At 38.5% G+C, this 19,510-nt stretch overlaps 1 protein-coding gene across 1 annotated transcript in view; it reads right to left on the bottom strand.

Moving 5' to 3' along the window:
- The window catches only part of LOC127573801 (ATP-binding cassette sub-family C member 5-like), a 91,443-nt gene extending 72,387 nt beyond the window's left edge, over nucleotides 1-19,056 (bottom strand). Inside the window, 4 exon segments of the mRNA XM_052022306.1 lie at nucleotides 1,197-1,344; nucleotides 13,953-14,108; nucleotides 17,548-17,729; nucleotides 19,000-19,056. Coding sequence (XP_051878266.1) covers nucleotides 1,197-1,344; nucleotides 13,953-14,108; nucleotides 17,548-17,729; nucleotides 19,000-19,056 — 543 coding nt within the window.
- Nucleotides 19,057-19,510: the final 454 nt, after the last annotated feature.

Below are 19,510 nucleotides of genomic sequence, written 5' to 3'. Positions count from 1 at the left end.
GTTTGCCTCCTTCGCGGATGAGTGTGGAGCCCAAGTACAATTGGATAGCTGTAATGAAGTAGAAGTGTATGTCCCCTTTCTCAGGATGGCAACCAGTAGCAACCAGTATGAACAGACTGTCTGTTTTGGGCAGTAGTTCAAGTTCATAAGTCAGAAGTCAGCAGCCAGGCTGCTAGAGGAAGCAGCTCCTTAAATTACTGGCCTCAGTGAAAATATCACATGGCTTTCTGAATGAGAAACGACAAACTTCCAGCAGCTGTGCAGAAGCACTAAAGAAATACATCGTAGGAGTCCACCTTCTTTTAAAGCATTCTAGGTAGATTACTTTAATGATAAAACAATTTATTAAAGTGTTTGATAATAAATCATCACCATTATCATATTCAGATTTGATCTGTAGTTTCTTAGTCAGAATTCCCAGGAAATCACTAATATGAAGGTTTGCTGAATGGTTTTACTATAGAATCAATGGAATAATGTAGGAAAAATGGCTATTGATGCTGAGGAGTTTTTCATAAATTTTAGCTAAAGGGAAGTTAGGATTTTCTTGAAAACAATTTTTTTTCCCGATCTCCCCAGTTCATTCACTATCTGGCAGTTCTCAACTGTTCTCATCAATTACTCCTCTCCTGATGATACATTTATTGCTGCAGTGGATTGATTAGATTGATAAATAGATTGATTTTCTTGTTCTCAGTCCCTATCGTTGCCCAGTTGTATTAAAATCAGGTCCACATATAATGTCATTGTGTTGCATTTTTATGTTATGAAATATGGTTGAAGTAGAAGAAATAACCATAATAATCTAATCATGGAGTTAGTTATTGGCATTTATCTACATGTGGAAATATTAAGTGATCAGATCTCTATGATAACTGTTTTTGGTAGCTCTGGTAAGGCATGAAAGAAGCAATGTCACATTTGCTCAAAGTAGGCCCTACCCCAGGTGCCTATTCTCACCTTCAGAAACCAATTTCATCCCCTGACACCCCCATTACTCCCAAGTTCAACCCTCTGACCACAGGCCCCAATCTTCTGAAGTAACAGCTCCTTTTCAGCCTAATTGTCCAATAAAAAAAACTGCATCCTGAATATAGTGCATTGTCCAAAACTTGATTCTGCCTTGCAGTAACTTAGCTAAATGAACCACACAGTATAACTCGTTCAGAGAGTTAATTAAAGGAATTATCACTCACAGGTCCAACAAAGCTGGCTACCATTGTAATCATCAGGCAGCCAACCGCGATGAAAGCCCTTGTTTGACAGAACCGCCAAGCTACTCGTCCCAGAGAGGCCTTCTCTCGTCCATGCTGCTTTAGTTCATCCTTCCATAGCTTCTCAAAGCTGCATTATCAACAGAAATAAAAAGATTACAAACTAGAAATAGAACATATCTAGACTTATTTTAATAGGATATACTTTAACAGGATTAAGCAGGATAATTTAAAACAATATAGGTGCTCTATCAATTAATAAAGATGTTTTAAGAAAACAAATGAATTCAAAAGTAAGGTACAAGATGCCTTTTAAAATCAATGGTTGTAATAAAAAAAACTCCATGAATTCTATGTGAAATAGTGAAATAATTCTGAGGCACCCTTATATATGTATATGTTACTGAGACGGAACTGAAATGCACTTCAAGTGGATTGCAGTCCATAAAAGACAGACAGCTTGGGTTAGAACTAATTGTCAGTGGCAAGCCACTTGCACTGGCCACTGACATAGATACCGATTATGGACTTAGCTTTTCTGAATCTATCAGTATCAACCTGCTGGTAAGTTCTGTTTCTTTGTAAAGTAATAACCTGTTTGTGCTGACGCCAAACAATTTTACAAAGAGATAACTCCACTATGGAGCATTATCTGCCTGGAGTGCTCTTCAGTAATTTGGGCATGGGAGGCAAATTATCCCATAGAATTTTTGTCTTAAACTCCAAGTTGTGCAGATTTTGATAACCAAAGAAAACTGGGTGGGAGAGCTTCCCCAGGTATCGAGGAATTCATGTCAAAATTGTGTGTGGCCGAACTACCAGCATCCTTCATTTTGTTCAACATAAAATTCCTATAACAATGTTGAAAAAATTAACAGTTTTATTGCTGCATCCTTGCATCACTACATCCTAAAACCATGTTGCTGTAATCTATGATTGTTTATGTCATTATATCATAATAAATCAAACCCAATCAAGAACCCAGAATTACAACTTGAACATGAAAGTTAAAAGAACTGGCATCTGTTCTGAATGAAAGTATGCTGCTCAGGAGATCCAACTGGACTTTGTTATTCTCAGTTGTGTTCGTGTTTTTTCTTGGACTTCTCGCTCTTGAGATGTGTTGCCACTGGTTTACCCTTTCCCTTTTGTCTTGTAACAGAGATTTTATTCCACTTCATCACTCTTGGCTTAAGCAAGCTGTCAGAGGTAAACTGAGAATCAACCAATGAGTCAATAGCTCCAAATTACTCTCAGAAAATCAAAGGACATTAAAACTGAAAATTGCAAACATTGTGTAAGAAATGTAAGCTAGCAAATCAAAGATTATGGAGACACAAGAAACTGCAGATGCTAGAGCGTTGAGCTACAGACAAGATGCTGGAGGAACTCAGCAGGTCAGGCGGACCTAGAAGGGAAATGGACAGTTGATGTTTCAGGTCGAGACCCTTCATCTGGACTGAAAGATGGAGGGGAGATCGTAAAAACAAAAAGGCGAAGGGAAGAGGTGAAGCAAGAGCTAGCAAACAATAGGTAGGTCCAAGTGAGGAGGGGTGATATCACCTCCCAGCCTCTTGTCACTATTTCCACTCTTCCTGTAGAAGAATAAATGGTGTCTTTTGACTATACTGAGGCTGATGCGATATTTGACTTTATATAAAAGAACTATGTTTGCAGTCAACAGTAAATCTTGGCTTGGAGCCAGAAAGTCTGCAGAAGACTGCTGAAACCAGACTTTGAAATAAAACAGGGTGCGAGGTCAGCCTTGAAAGGTCAGCCTTGAGCGCACTGATAACGGGAACTGATTGGTGTTGTTCTTTGTCTTATCTTGATCCATGTGATACATTGATTAAGTTCTTAAGTGTGTAACAACCGTAACTGGAATAGTCACATGATATAGCTGTTGTTTTAACATATAAAATAAGCTTGTAACCTTCTGTATGTTAGTCTGGGTGACAGTGGAGATTGCTGCCCACTCTCCATGGTACCATGTAAAATAAAGCCTTGGAACGAAACTCAGAGTTATCGTCTCTTATTGTGGATTAAATTAGAGTTTTTACAACACTTCCCTTCTCCGTCTATCACCTACAGTCAGGTGCAGATCAGGTCAGTTGCTTCTTGGGACAGAAGACTTTACTGCAAGTAGTGGGCAGAGTCTTTCAGAGGCTTAATAATTATCTATGGGTGCTTCAGTCATAATCCTGCTGGGTGTGCAACAGGACCAGGAGTAAGAGGAGATTGGTTCAAAGGCAATCCAGATTTGGCAGAGGACCCGTAAGGAGGTAGTGAAGAACAAATTTTGCCAGGAGAACATATTCACCCAGAGTATAAAGGGATCTATTACCATTTGCACACAGAACATTAAGAAAACACCTTTGCCTATGGTGCTTTGCCTACATAAGTGAAGATCATAGTCCCTTTGATCATTCTAGACCTCAGTAATAAATCTATGCCATCCCTCCCGTTTGCAATATGCTGCTAAATTAGGGACATCAAGGATGCCATTACTCCAAGAAAGGGCCTCACATCAGTCTCCCCGAGTAGAAATTGGCAGACTTTTGAATTTGCCAGGATTGTGAATTTCCCAAAAGTTCAGTCATACACTCATGTTCCCCAAGTAAACCTGGTGCTAGACAGGAACTGCAAAGGCTATCACTAAGTGTGTAACTCCTGTGATCATGTGGAAATCTATGTGGTCAATGCCAGGTACCTCGGGAGCTTATGTGACTACTTGCTTCTCATGAACTCCACAGCGCCTGCCATATTTCTTGCTGCCCTGGTGTGTGGAGGACTGGATATCGCATTCTGAAGGTCTATCCCTTCCTTCCTAACTCCATGCCCCTATTCAGACTCCTGGTAGTGCTGCAGTGCAGTGGTATAACCAAAGCCATGGAGACACTGGAGCCTGCTGCAGAGTGTCATTGCAGTTGTCAAGAGGAGATTCCTGTGCCTGGGCAGAGAAGGGCTCATTTTTTTGAGAAATGATGCACAATCTGACCATTTTGAAGATAAAGCACTTGCCTGCTGATTGTAACAGCTGCAGAAACAGCAGTAGCAGAAGGAAGGGAAGGAAAAGGAAGATGAAGGAGAGGATGGCAGCAGATTACAACAAGAATGATCATCTGTGCTGTTAAACTGTGCCTCGTAGACTGGACATTCCACTGGTTCTGTTCTTCAGCCGAGGAAGAAAGAGGCGTTTGCTCATTCAATAACCCTAACTCTCAGATAAAGATCTATCAGCACACAACAAGGAATTCTGGTCTTTTGTTAAACTTATTAAATCCTTAGTGACGATTTTAGCACAACCAGCAGTAATTCAGTTCAATCCATTATAAAGCTAGGCAGACAAGGGAAGACAACAGTCCTTCATGTCTGAATCCATCATTACAAAGTAGGAATAGGGCACTTAGAAAATCATAATTGTAATTCTCTGTCAAATACTATCCAATTCATTCTGTTTCCATCACTCTTCCAAGGCAATGAACTCCTGATAATTATTCTCTCAGTAAAAAAGTTCTTCCTTACATACCCTTCTCTCTTCACTCAAAATTTAAAATCAGTGGTCTCTGGTCCTTGAGCATTTACCAATAAAAGCAATTATTCTTCATTTGCTTTATGTGAACTGGTCATAATCTCCTGTACCTCTATCAAACCTTCTCTCGACCTTTTCTGTTCCGAGGAGAACAACCATAGCTTCTTCAGTCTAATCTTATAATTTAAATTCCCCTTTTTTTTTAATACACAGAGAATAATTATCAGGAGTTCATTGCCTGGTAAGAGGGATGAAAACAGAATGTATCAGTGCCTTCAACAGGGAGTTGGATAGCACTGGAGAGAGAATTATTATTATAATCCCTGGAACCTTTCTGGAAAATCATTTTGGCAATCTGTCAAGGATCTTCACATACTCCATAAAGTATGGCATGCAGAATTCGACCCAGTGCTCCAGTTGTGGTATAACCAGTGCTTTGGACAGATTCAACATAATTTACCTACTTTTGTATTCTATGCTTCTATTTATGAATCCTAGGATTCCAAACACTTACATAACTATTCTCTCAATATGACCTTCCACTTGCAAGGATTCCTGCCCACGTACACCCACATCTCTGTTTCTGCGTACCTTTAAGGACTGTGCCATTTAGTATATATTGCTTCTCCTTTTTCTTCCTGCAAAAGTACATCACTTCACACTTCATTGTACGAAACTTCATCTTGCACTTATCCATCCATTCAGCCAACCTATCTATGTTTCCTTGCAGTCTAACTCTCCTCCTTACTGTTCACCACATTTCCAAGCTTTCTATCATCTGCAGATTTGGAAATTTCAACCTGCATGTCCATGTCTAAGTTTATGTAATAAAAATGTGTAATGGTTTCAGCATTTAGCCCTGGGAAACACCAGTGCATACCATTCTTCAGTTGAAAAAAATATTTACCACAACTTCCTGCTTTCTACCTTCAAGACAATTTGCTATCATACTGTTGCTGTTGATTTAAGTTTACTGGCTTGCATTTTGTATATGATTTTGTCAGATGTCTTTGGTGAATCCAAGATAACATCCACTGCATCCTACATTAATCTTCTCAATTATGACATAAAAAAATTCAGTTTAGTCAAACATAATTTACCTTTAACAAACACGTGCAAACTTTCTTTTATAATTCAAAATTATTCATGTTTTCCTTGATTATTGTTTAATTTAGAGGGACTGTGAAGTCCATTATGTACAATGGATAACCGATCCGAAAACTGATAAAAATATGACAGGAAGTGAACGTTGCACAAGGAACTACATTTCTGTAAGTTTCAAATTTCTACAAGTTATTCTAACTATGATTAATCATGGAAAATATGCTCTGTATAACTTAAATGCATTAAGTTCACACAATATCTTTTTCTTCATTTTTATTGAACAGAAAGTTTAGGAAGGCTTGACTGTCTGAATGAGACATACCTAACTAATGGGTTTGTCAACAGCTTTTTAAATTGTACTCAGTTGAAATTTTATTTATTTATTACATTAAATGCACCTGGCTTAAAATCAATTTCTCCCCATACTCCAGGATCAATGTGTATCTGCACAAAAGATAAGAAGTAATGAAAGTAAATTTCTTGGCAAGATGATTAAGTCGCATGAAAACCTACAGGAGAGTAGTGTGATCCAAATACTCCATATCCAAGATGAGAGACAAAAATAGCTGCAACCTACTGCTGCTACCATACAAACTGTACTCCAAGGGAAAGCACCTGCAAAATGAATGACTATCAGGCTAAAAAGAGTTAATGTGGATAAACCATTCAAATATTTTGATTCCTCTTGATTCACTTTGGAAGTAGAAATAAGCGGGTAGATTATTATCTAGAAGGAGAGAAGATTGATAGTGCGGTAGTACAAAGGGACTTGGGGGTACTTATACAAGATACCTTAAAAGTTAACCACCAGGTTGGATCGGTGGTTAAGAAAGCGAATGCTATGTTGGCATTCATCTCGAGAGGTATAGTGTATAAAAGTAAGGAAGTGTTGATGAGGCTCTACGGGGCGCTAGTGAGGCCTCATTTGGAATACTGTGCGCAGTTTTGGGCCCCGCATCTTAGGAAGGATGTGCTGACGTTGGAGAGGGTTCAGAGGAGATTTACGAGAATGATTCCAGGAATGAAAGGGCTTAAGTATGATGAGCGTTTGTCGGCTCTTGGACTGTACTCGCTGGAGTACAGAAGGATGAGAGGGGACCTCGTAGCGACATTTAAAATGTTGACAGGTAAGGATAGAGTAGATGTGGCTAGGCTGTTTCCCTTGGTGGGCATGTCCAGGACCAGAGGGCACAATCTTAGAATTAGAGGGTACAGTTTCAAGACAGAGATGAGGAGAAGTTTCTTTACCCAGAGGGTGGTGAAATTGTGGAACTCCTTGCCACGCACAGCAGTGGAGGCCAGATCAGTGGGGGTGTTCAAGGAGGAGATAGACAGATATCTAAATAGTCAGGGTATCAAGGGATATGGGGATAAGGCTGGCAAATGGGATTAGAATAGTTTTTTTTTTCTCTCTCTTTTTTTCCCACCCCATTTCTTTTTCCCTTTTCCTTGGAGCAGACTCGATGGGCCGAATGGCCTGCTTCTGCTCCCTTATCTTGTGATCTTGTGATCTTGTGAACTTCATTGCCCTTTCAACACCACAAGATTGAAAGTTAATCAGATTAAATGGTTTATGCCACCATTTCCCTGTCAAACCATCCTAACTGGGAAGTTCCGACAGATACCTAGTCACAAGTCATCCTTGCAACATGACATTTCCCTATCAGAGATGCATACGATGATGTCATTCCCCGATAACAGTCCTTTTGGAACATTGCAAAGAAACTTGAAATTCATCCTGGTCCCTCCACCCCGCCCTGCCCCCCAACAGCACTAAAACAAATCCCCCAATATTTCTCCTAATCCCTTGCCTGTCACAAATCCCTGACCGGTGTCTTCCACAGACCCAGAGATTCCATCACCCCTCCTCCTCCATAATTTCACATACGGTTCTGTATGCATTTGTCTAATCATCTAAACAGCAAACATCAGCAATTTAATGAGAAAATTTTGAATGCAAATCATCAACTTTGTTTATTTTGAAGTTGTTGCTGGTGAATATTAGGTGCAATGTTTATAATATCACATTCACTTCTACCTAAATTCAGTAAACCTCTGTTCAGAACAGAGAACAAAGCAGCACACTGTCCTCATTAGCAATCTGAATATTCACATTTTCTGCTCAGCTCTGTCCCTGAATCTGAAAAAGATCTTGGCTCAGTTCTATATTTCCACTTCAGATCTGAATCCAGAATACACGTTTCTAACATTTGCTCTTGGCGGACCAGCACATTGGTCCCTAAACTTTTCCTTATTTAGCAGATTGCCCATATGTTCTGTTGCTAGGCACCCCAGCCAAAAAACATCATAAAGATTTCCCCTGCTTGCCCACAGTACCAGCATCTTTGTTTTAATTCCAATCAGAGGCTTCTATGAATGTTAGCAATCCTTTTTTATTTGATATGCCGACAGTAATTATTTTGGTTTAGAGAGCATCTTAATTTTGTGAGAATTGATTCGTACTGCACAAAAACAGAATTCAGGACCAGGATAATAGGACCTGGACCATATCAATTATCGAAATACCTTAATCACACTGAAGGCAGACTGAATCACAATGATGTGAGGCCTGACTTGAATTAACAGGCTGCTTTCCTTCACAATTAATTCAGTGAGTTAAACAGAACAGCACTGATGACTGGACCTAATTAATTCAAACACCGTAATGGTCTTCATCTGGCAATATAAAATAAAAAAAACAGGTCACACTCCCCTCAAGTCATGTAACTTCATTTAAATAAGATGCTTTCTAACAGCTCTTTAGAATGCTGAGATGCTGAACCAATCTAAAAGATCTATGGTTGTTGGCATGCTAGGTGCATTTTTTTTTACATTCAAGGAAGCTTTTGCTCACTATTTCATCAGATGTCTGATTTCAAGAACACCTTCAACCAGTCTGATATCACAATTTCCTTTGTAGCCAAAAATCTTAGAAAATGTCCAGCAATCTAATGGCTCCTTCCTGAAGGCAGTTAGAGAGATCACAAACAAAGGAATGTAAAAGCTACAAAAGGCACAACTGTAGGAAATGCCCAGCAGGCCAAGTTGCGCAAATGGAGAGAGAAAAACTGAACCAATGTTACAAATGGATGGCTGATAGCAAAACTGGGCAGTTCTGATGTATATCATACATTACAAAATCCAGTTATATAAACTCAATGGACAAGGTTCTGATTCAGCAATGATGCAAAAATTTAATATTTGATGAAAGTATCTGCCAGCAATCTCCAATCAGCCCCAATCAAGAATCAGCCATAAAAAGAGAAAGAATGTAGCTGGAATGCCACTGGAAAATCTCTGGCACCCATGACATTAGATACCAGTTTCTTCAGAAGAGGGAGAGAAAAGGTAACACATTAAGCTAGTTTATCAGCAAGAAATTGACATGATTGGTCACCTGTTTTACAGCAGCTATATTTTACGTCACCAAATAACTTTAATTTTAACCAATCTGATGCCATCACTGTTCCTTAGCAGAAATAGGGTATAATCTTCCCTTATAATTTAAGGCACTTATTAAAAATATTTCCAATGAATAATAAAGATATGCCTATGTTACCTGTGTGTAAGATTGATGACGCTTCAAACAATTGGAATAAGATCTACATCTTGGAATAATTAAGCATGTCAGCAGCTGGAGGAGAATGTACAACTGATAATGTAATGCAGCATCATTGTTCATAGATACTTGATCTTTTTACTTAAATAAAACAAAATAAAATGCTTGCTTAAAAAAGCATAATGGTGAAACATTATGAAATTAGGGTTGGGTATATTGTCTTGCATTATTAAGTATGTGCTCAACATTACACCTTATGTTCCACAGCGTGAAACAAATGCTAGTAAAAAGAATAGGAAAGACTATAGCATTTTAATTATCCTGTATTTTTATGTGGCAGTGGATTTTTCTCTGCTCAACTTTAGGTACCTTGTATCACCACTATAATACTGAAGGACACAACTCTACAACCTAAATACAAAAATCTCTACTTAATGTCTGAATCTAGAAGAACTATTTTATCAGTGCAATATTTCAGTTTCTCACTCCAGTCATCATGTGGGCTACAAAGGTACTCCATGTGGAAGGTACACAGTTCCATATATGAAAACACTACATGTTAAGAAACCCATCCAGCCCCAAAGGCTGCCATACACATGAACATGTGACCAAATAGAAGGACCCAAAGGTGCCTTGAAATTTGGCCTTGGGTGTCATCTAAATCTTTAGGAAGGGATCAGGGAGACAGTGAGGAGTATTGTGTTCTCCTAATAGCATTAAGGATTGTTTTATTTTTTAGTTTTAATTTCTTTAAAATTGGCCTGAATTGATTACCATGGTGACTGCTGAGGAATTCTGTGTCAGACATGATACCTAATTACTCATTGACAACAAATTTTGCAGGGGAAAACTTCAACTGGAGAAACAAAGGACTGCAGATGCTGGAATCGAGATGAAAAACACTATGATGCTGGAGGAACTCAGCAGGCCAGGCAACATCCATGGAGAAAAGCAGGAGGTCAATGTTTTGGGTCAGGACCCTTCTTCAGGACTGAAGATAGGAAAAGGGGAAGCCCAATATATAGGAGGGAAAAACAGAGCAGTGATAGGTGGACAAAAGAGGGGAGGCGGGGTGGGCACAAGGTGGTGATAGTTAGATGCAGATAAGAGATAATGATAGGCAGGTGTGGGGGAGGAGGGGAGAGCAGATCCACCGGGTGATGGGTCAAGGGTAAGGAGAGAAAGGAAAAAAAGGGGATAGAAAAAAGGAAGATGGGCTAGGAAAGGGAAGAAGAGAAGAAGCATGGTGGGGTGGGGTGGGCCGGTTGTCGGGAAGGGGGTGGAGATTACTTAAAGTGGGAGACTTCAATGTTACAAAGTGTTTTATGAAACAAAAGAACTCAGAGGTAGCATTCTTCCACTATGTGTCTATTACCGCACAGGCAAACTAGTTCAGCCCAATTCTATCCATAGAGTGTAGCTATTCATATACTACAATTCTTTAAAAGGATACATACCCAATATTATATATGCCACATATGCTACAGACAATGGAGGGCATGGTGTCAGGCAAGGATCATGGTGGGAGGATGCGACAGGGAATTAGGTAAGCAAATAACTTACTGGAGACTTACTCAAGTTGGTCTTCTACTGCCAGTTTAGGACCTACTTAGGGCTGACACCTTCAGGCATATTTTACTTTTCATACAAATTGGATTTGAAGTGCATAAACACCTGGTGATACCCAATGCAATTTCTAGCTAAACAAGTCCTTCAGGAGAAAGATGGCTGATTTGTGATAAGATTCCCTATAAGCTGCCTGATCTCTATTTTCAACGGGGTTTCAGTAAATATGGACACATATATAGAACAAATGCTGGGAAAATACAAGTCATGAACCTCTGATGTTGCTTTATCAACAAACATTCTTTATTAGCTAGTATTGTGTACCCATCCCTAGACAACCTTTGATCATGAGTAATAACATTTCTAGTCCAGTGTAAGATTCTGTCTCAGGAAGATTGATATGTTAGAGAATAAAATGCACGCTCAATATCTTAGACATCTTTTGCTTCATTAACCCAGACATTTTCTAGAAACTACAGGTGGTCATTGGAAGTCACTGGCAGAAGAGGTGGATTCTTTTTGTCATCCATTTTGGTTAACTGAATGGAAAGGGGTTTCAGGTTGAATTTACTGCATATGGGTGCTTGGCACAACTCTCACCAAACTCGTTATCCTCTGTGTCTTTCTGAGCTGCAATTTCTCATACTTAGAAGATTTTCTGTCCTCTGTTGTAATATTTATCAAGCAGATACAAGAGGATACTTGCATAAGTACAAAGTGCATGCAGGACAGGAAGTAAGTTATTTACAGGCAGAAGCAACTGTTACTTAATTGTGTGAGTTTAATGTTATAAAGAAAGCCAGCTAGCCAGATACCATTTCTTTGCGAAGTGGTTTCAGCCACAATGAAGAATCAGGCTTAAACAGATAATCCTCCCAGGGGAGGAAGCAGGTCAACTGAACCATGCTACTTATAAGGACAAATTCTCATATGCCCTTGAAATATTGATAACCATCTGCTCAGGGTATCTAACTTACTCAACAGACAGTAACTGTATTAAGTTGTCAGCTCTTTAAGGAGTTTACTACAAGAATAATTCAGCAATTTACAGAATGCACTGACACTGATCTCTACAACTTTTTGAGATTCATAACTACCTTTTTTAAATTCAGCAATCCAGTGGATGCTAAAATTACAGAAATACATTGAACAATGAGGTGCTGTAGTGCTATGGTTAAATTACTGGACTGACTCCAATCCTTCTAGACCATTGAGCCAGAGCCACAAGTTTGAATCCCACTGCAGCAGTTGAGGAATTTAATTTCAAGTAATTAAATAAATCTGGAACTTAAGAAACAAGTAAGTGTCAGGAACAGTGATCCTGAAACTACTGGGTTGTCATTAAAAAATGTTCTTCAGTAAGGAAATCTGCCAGCCTTACTTAAACTGGCCCATTTATGACTCCAAATCTATCGACATGGTTGACTCTTAGCTGCCTCCACAGTTCAGACAATATTGTGGATGGACAATAAATATCCACATTACCAGTCATGTTCAAACTCCATGACCCCTGTCTTTAATTATTTCTGTTTATGAATTGTTTGTATAACCATTTTAACAAATTTTAAGGATAATTGTAATTTTTGTAGTTAATAAATAGCTGCTGGTGTATGCCTTGCCTTCCAATTTCTGCTTTCTTTCAGTAATGCACAGTTCATTCATTGTGCAGTGACCAATGACCATCTGAGGGTTGGTGAAGTAAACACAAATTTGACCTGAACTAAGCCCATTCAGTGAACCAAACTCAGGCGTGAACTCCTCCTGGACTTAAACTGGGCAATAAATCCCAAATGTTTCCTAAGTGATAACTGATGGAGAAATAGTTAAAAATTTGATTATTAGATACATTTACTGGCTGCCAAAGCCCACTTTTCTTACATTAGATTGCAAAAGCTGTGCCATGCAAAGCAACAGGATGATGTTGGTTGATAAATACAGATTTAATATCAGACTAATTGATCAAGCACAGAAAACAGAAGAACTGAAAGAGAAAAAAATTAAAAATTGTTGACTACTAAAACAAAATACAATGGATGATGGACATCTGCAATAAAAATATTGAGCAGATAAGCCAGCATTTGTATTAAAAAAAGCACTAACATTTCTGGTCAACAATCTTTCATCAGAACTCTTTCCCTACCTCCTAACTCCTTTCCTGCATCTTGTGAAATCAATTAACATCTTCCAGTTCTGACAAAAGATCACTGATTTGAAAGTTAACTCTGTTACTTCCTAGCCTCCAGTATTTCCAGGATTTTCTGTTTTTACCTCCTTATTACTGTTAATCATTTTCACCTGATCAATGATGAAATGGAATTTGCAATGTTCTAGGTGGCCTTTTGCCACCTGATGCAATGAACAGGATCAGACTGGTTAAAGAAAATAGGAAATAACAACAAAATTGAGAGGTAAAGATATTAAGGCAAAAATTATCTTATCTTGGGTACTCTTGATCAATATACAAATTGGTATGGTAGAAGTGAAGGGATTAAGAAATACCTCTAGTTTGATTTATCCTTGGTATGGATTGAGACTGGTGCTCAGCTCACATTGTCCAGAGGACATTAAGAATCAAGGCTATTTTGTGAAACTGCACAAATAAGCCAGAATGGCCAGGGATGACAGTCTTTTTTCCCTGAAAGATCATGACCATTCTATTGTCAGTCAGACTATAATCAGTAAATTTACTGTGTTCAAATTAATGATTTGCCATAGAGGAATTTCACTTCACAGTCTCTGAAATGGTATTTAATTATCATAAAATCTTCCATTATCCTGTGTACAGTATCATACACTGTACATACTGTAATAGAAATCCATGAACTCCAGAAAATCATATCATGAATACAGAAGTCAGCTTTGAAAAATTTAAACAAACACCAAGACTTGGTTCTCCAATCTCTATCTGGAGTTAATGAAATTGCAGGATAAAATGTAGGAACGGAAACCATCTAAAGAGAATTTCAATCACTCATACCGTCGAGAATTTGCTTCAGAGGATTCATTGCAGGATAAATTCCACAGATCAGTCATTTCCAGACGAGAATATTTGTAGGCCTTCCATGCTAGTGGAGAAAGCCAGTTCAGGGTCATAAAAGAGAATAGACCCGAATTGTCAATTGGATGCTTGTGTCTGAAAGAAAAATATACCTTTTAAGCAGGCATCATATGGAAGTGCATATGTCAATTAGTCATATTAGATAAATAGAGCTTTTTATTCTAGATGATAAATATGCACATTATGCATAAAATATTATCTGTTCACAGTAGTATTAGTATACTCAAACTAAGTTTTATTGAACAATTCAATAATAATTATAATTTGATACTTGTATTTGATATTCCAGCAGGAATGTGCCCTGAGAAAGCATTTTATTTTCTGCTGAACTGAAGGAAGAACATTGACTATCAGGTTCAGTATTTAAAAATAAACACTGGCATTAAAAATGTGAATGTTCATTTGGATACACAGTACCATATAATGTTAACAGATCTGAACAGTTGAATGCTCCCTGTGTCAATAACAAGATACCTCCATTGCCTACTTCTTCATCTCCAGCATAATGTGTGAAAGGACTTCTTAATTTTGAGATTATTTGAACAGGCTCCTCCTACTCCTCTGCCTCTTCTCAGATTCCCTGTACAACACTCTAGACTTCATTACTCCAGGGCTTCTCCTTACTTCTCTCATTAACCTCACATGAATTGAAAGAGCTATTCGGTGCATCTCAACTTACTCAAGATTCAACACCTGACCGAAGTATCTATTCCCATCTCCAGGATAATGTAATCAATAATTGAAAGCTATTATTGTTGACCTAAGGGTAGGGAAATTGACCTGAAGAAGTATGTTGCCACAAAGTAAAAGCAGACATTCCATGGGATAGGGGAATAATTGGTCTAAAGTTTTTCAAGAGTGCAATCAATTTTCTGATAAAAAGACACAACCTCTTTAAATTTTCAAATTTATTCTACCATGGATAGTGTGGTGAGTCATTGAAAATAATATTTTACTTCATGATAATTCTATGACAGGGTGGAAATTGCATTTTAGCTTAAAATTGTAACATAATTTGATGTTGCTTTAACATTTAACAGAACTCTAGGACTTAAGAAGCTACCTAAACGCTGATTTCATTATCCATATCAAAATTATTGCATGATGCTTTTAGCTGCTGACGTGCCTAGCATTATAAAGGTAATTTAAAAAACCACAGATGCTAAAAATATGAAATAAAAGCAGTAAACGCTGGAAACATTCAGCACATTGGGTAGCATCTGGGATAAGAAAAAGAGAGTTAACAATCAGAACTGGGATTGGAAGAAAACAAGTTAATTTTAAGTTGGACATACTTGGGTCATTTTCTCTTGAGCAACGGAGGCCAAGGGGAGACCTGATAGAAGTTTATAAAATTATGAGAGGCATAGATAAAGTAGACAGTCACAAGCTTTTACCTAGGATAGAAATGTCAGATGCTAGAGGGCATAAAAGTTTAAGGTGAAAGTTTAAAGGAGATTTGCGAGGCAAGTTCTTTACACAGAGAGTGGTAGATGCCTGGGTAGTGGTGGAAGCAGAAACAATAGTGGTGTTTCAGAGGAAAATGAATATGCAAGGAATGGAGGTATATGGATCATGTACAGGCAGAAGAGATTTAGTTTAATTTGGCATCATGTCCGGCACAAATATTGTGGGCCGGAGGGCCTGTTCCTGTGCTGTACTGTTCTACGTTCCATCACTCCACTACTTCTTCATCTAGCCAATAACCCAGATGGATAATTTACAGCAGAAGTGGCCTGACAGAGAGAAAGTGAGTTAACAGAGGTTGTAGAATTCACTACTGAGTCCCAAGGCCTGCAACATGTCCAGATGGAAGATGAAGTGCTGTTCAAGTTTACATTGTCCCTTGTTATAACATAGTGCAGGACACCACAGAGAGATAGGCCAGAGTGGCACTGCGATGGAGAATTAAAGTGACAGACAACAGGGAGCTCTGTGTCACCTCTTCGGACCAAATGATAACAATCCACATATGTTGCCTGACCTGCTAAGTATTTCCAGCATTTTCTGATACAAATTTCCCAGTGTTGCTGCTCTAATGTACTAGTTTCATCCATTTTTTTAATGTGTCCAAAATTAGAGCATCAATCCATAATGTATTGGTACAATGCCACAGATTCAAAATATTCAACTTAAAGGAAACATAACTTGAAATGAATTGTCTTTTAAATGATTGGTATATTGTTTTCATTGTTTCTTGTCTCTGGTTCAATGATGATCTGGCAGTTTCCTAATCCTCAGGCTTCCTGCTTTCTACTTGTAAAACATTACCAGTTGTGAGTTGGTAATGGTATATAGGGAAACTACATTAAAAAAGTATGGCTGTGAACAAGCATTGGCTCTCTTTAAAGGATTAATACATGGTTTACAAGTAAAATACAAGTAAATAAGGCATAAAATCCCAATAGGATTAGTCCAGCAGCAGCTCTCAAGAGAGTTGGATAGTAGTAGATCAAAGGAAACAGCTAACAATGGCACTCATAAAATCAGGAAGACCGAGGATTAGGAAAATTTTAGAATTCAACAAAGGAGGACCAAGGCATTGACAAGGAAAGGCAGAGAACAATATCAGAGAAGACTAGTGAGAAACACTGAATGGATTGAAAAAACTTCTACAGTTATTGTGGGTCCTTTTTAAAATGCAACTGGAGAAATTATATTGGAGAATAAGGATGTGGCAAAGAAATCAAGCAAATGAACTGGCAAACTGCATTTTTAACAGATGATGGTGTCAATTTGAATACTAGGGGGACAGTTCATGTAAACAGATTTTTTAAGACCAGTTATTTTTTTGAAATAACTAGCCACTATCCCTGTTCTTTAACTCCTAAAGAAGTTTTGCATTTCTGTAACTAACTTTCTTATCTTGAGAAATTCTTAAAAAATATATGGGAGCATTTGTGTAAAGTCAGATTCCGTAAATCAGGTTTCACTGCAATCCCTTTATTGCAAGTATAGGGAGCCCCTATACTTCCAATAAAGGGATTGCAGCAAAAGTTCACCAGATAATTCCTGGGAAAGTGGCTTGTTATACATAGAGAGATCAAGCAGATCAAAGAATATAGGGTGAAGTTATTGAAATGTGCTTTTTTTTTTAAAAACAGGGCTAGACAGGGTAGATGGGGCCATTTGATGTTTCCCTTGGCTGGGATGTCCAGAACCAGCAATCACAGTCTCAAGATAAGAGGTCAACCATTCAGGATAGAGATAAGAAGAACTGTTTTCACCTTGAAAGTGGTGAATATTGAAATTCTCTATCCAAGAGGGTGTGGAGGTTCAGTCACTGAGTATATTCAAAATGGAGATCAACAGATTTTTAGATAAAATGAAATCAATGGATACAGGGTTAGTGCAGGAAAGTGGTGCTGAAGTAAAAGACCAGGCATGATGTTACTGTATAGCTGAACAGGTACAAGGAATGTAATGGCCTACTCGTGCTTATATTCTCATATCCTTATGATGCATGGTACTTATTGTTCCACTACTATTAATCTGGCCTAGCATGTTTACTTACTTCTGTGTAGTTCGGAACGGTTTGAATAGGTGGAGACTTTGGTGGTACTTTCCCTTGCACGCTTTTCCATTCTCTTCTTCCTCTTCCTCCAGCATCTGTTGGTTGGAGCTGGCACAACTGCTGAAGGTGAAACCTTCTTCTCGAGATTCTTCCTCAGGTGCATTTGGAAGAAACACCTGATTCTAGTAAGAGAAATGCAACAGCAGAATTATCATAAATATATCTGAAACCTGAATTGTGCCATAGAATGATTTGTATTATGGCACATAGTTGCACATCAAACTTGAGTCTGAATCAATAGTGTTATATTAACTGCTGGCAATTTGAGGAACCTGAATGGCGCATTTGATTATCTTTAGGAATTTGATTTAAATCCAACCACTTTCATGGAAAATAAATCTCTGTCCATTATACATCAAAATGAAATGGGTTTAGATCGTTCTAATCAGGTACTCCTGGGCAAGGATATTTTTGATAAAACAGTGTGAATCTCACATTGAACCTACAAGCTCAATCAGATAATCTATGTTAAAAGAATTCAGCATTAAAGAATAACGGTCTGAAAGTGGGGACAAGGTAGATTGTTACAGCAATATTGTGGCAACAACAGGAATACATGCACACTAAGGGTAGACTAAGTAACACCCCAACCAATGGGTCAGATCAAAGCCCTACAGTTTTGACATACCTAGTTGCAAATGGTGGTGGACAATTAAACATGGAGAAGGAAACTGCATGAGTAGACACGTGATTAATAATATCAAAGCCCAATTTGTGAGATTAAAGGACAGGGCTGAAGCTTTTACGACAATCTTCTGCCAGAGGCATCTCTACTAGCATAAAGGATGATGACTGGCTTGTTGGAGGTAATCATCTTAATTCAAGGACATTGATATAGCTGTTCTTCTGAACAGTGTTCAGGCCTAACTATTTTCAGCTATTCTATCATTTGCTTTCCCTCCATCATAAGATCAGAAATGGATACATTTGTGAATGATTACATATTACTCTGTCGGTCGAGAAGGACAGTGGATCATCCTTATCAAATCTGGCTGCCATAAAATTTCATCTCCATCTTACATCTGCTTCATGATGGCATGCACATTGTGATCTTAACCAATGGGTACATAACAACCCAAACACAGTGCAGGCTGGTGTCAAGCAAGACAGCATTATCACCCCAGTTCTTTCTTTAATGATTCATGACAAAGTGCTACACCTCACTTCCAACAAGCTTCCCAGTGGTCAACTGGGAAAATGCTCATTCTACATTGACTCCACTGCAGAATCAAGATCTATCCAACTCAGTCATCAAGTTGTAGCATGCCTAAGATGCTTGTGTATGTGCATGTTTGAAGACTGATCTTCAAACAATCTTTGATTCATTCACTGAGGCATTTGAGGGAATGGTCCCTATACATAACAATCACAAAACAAAGCTCCTCTACCAACCTGGTTCCACTGCACAACACTGCCAACAATAAAGAGACCCTGGAAAACTTGGACCATCACTCATTTCTCACAAACTGCCTCTAATCCAAGGCAGATATCAATGATGAAATTTACCATCTCCTTCTTTGTGCCAGCACAACCTACGGTCATCTGAGGAAAAGGATGAAGATCAAGACCCCAAACCTGGCACAAAGCTCATACTCTACCACGCAGCAGCCATCCATGCCCTCCCTTATGCAACTGAGACATGGACTACTGACAGCAGGGAACATTAAAGGCATTCCCATGTACTTGTTGAATGCCACCATCTTTCAGTCCCCTCCAAGTTACAGAAGTTAAGTAAATATATTGTCATTCCTTCATTGTCACTAGGTCAAAATCCTAGAATTCCCTAACTGGTAACATAGTGGTTGTACTGCTGCAGTTCAAAAGGACAGCTAATTACCAACACCTCAGGGACAATTAGATATGGGAATTAAATACTGGGCTTTCCAGTGACATCCATCTTCAC

This window comes from Pristis pectinata, chromosome 8 (genome assembly GCF_009764475.1).
Source record: "Pristis pectinata isolate sPriPec2 chromosome 8, sPriPec2.1.pri, whole genome shotgun sequence".
In the NCBI taxonomy this organism is placed as follows: domain Eukaryota; kingdom Metazoa; phylum Chordata; class Chondrichthyes; order Rhinopristiformes; family Pristidae; genus Pristis; species Pristis pectinata.
The sequence above is the reverse complement of the archived record's forward strand: the minus strand, read 5'-3'. Positions and strand labels throughout refer to the sequence as shown.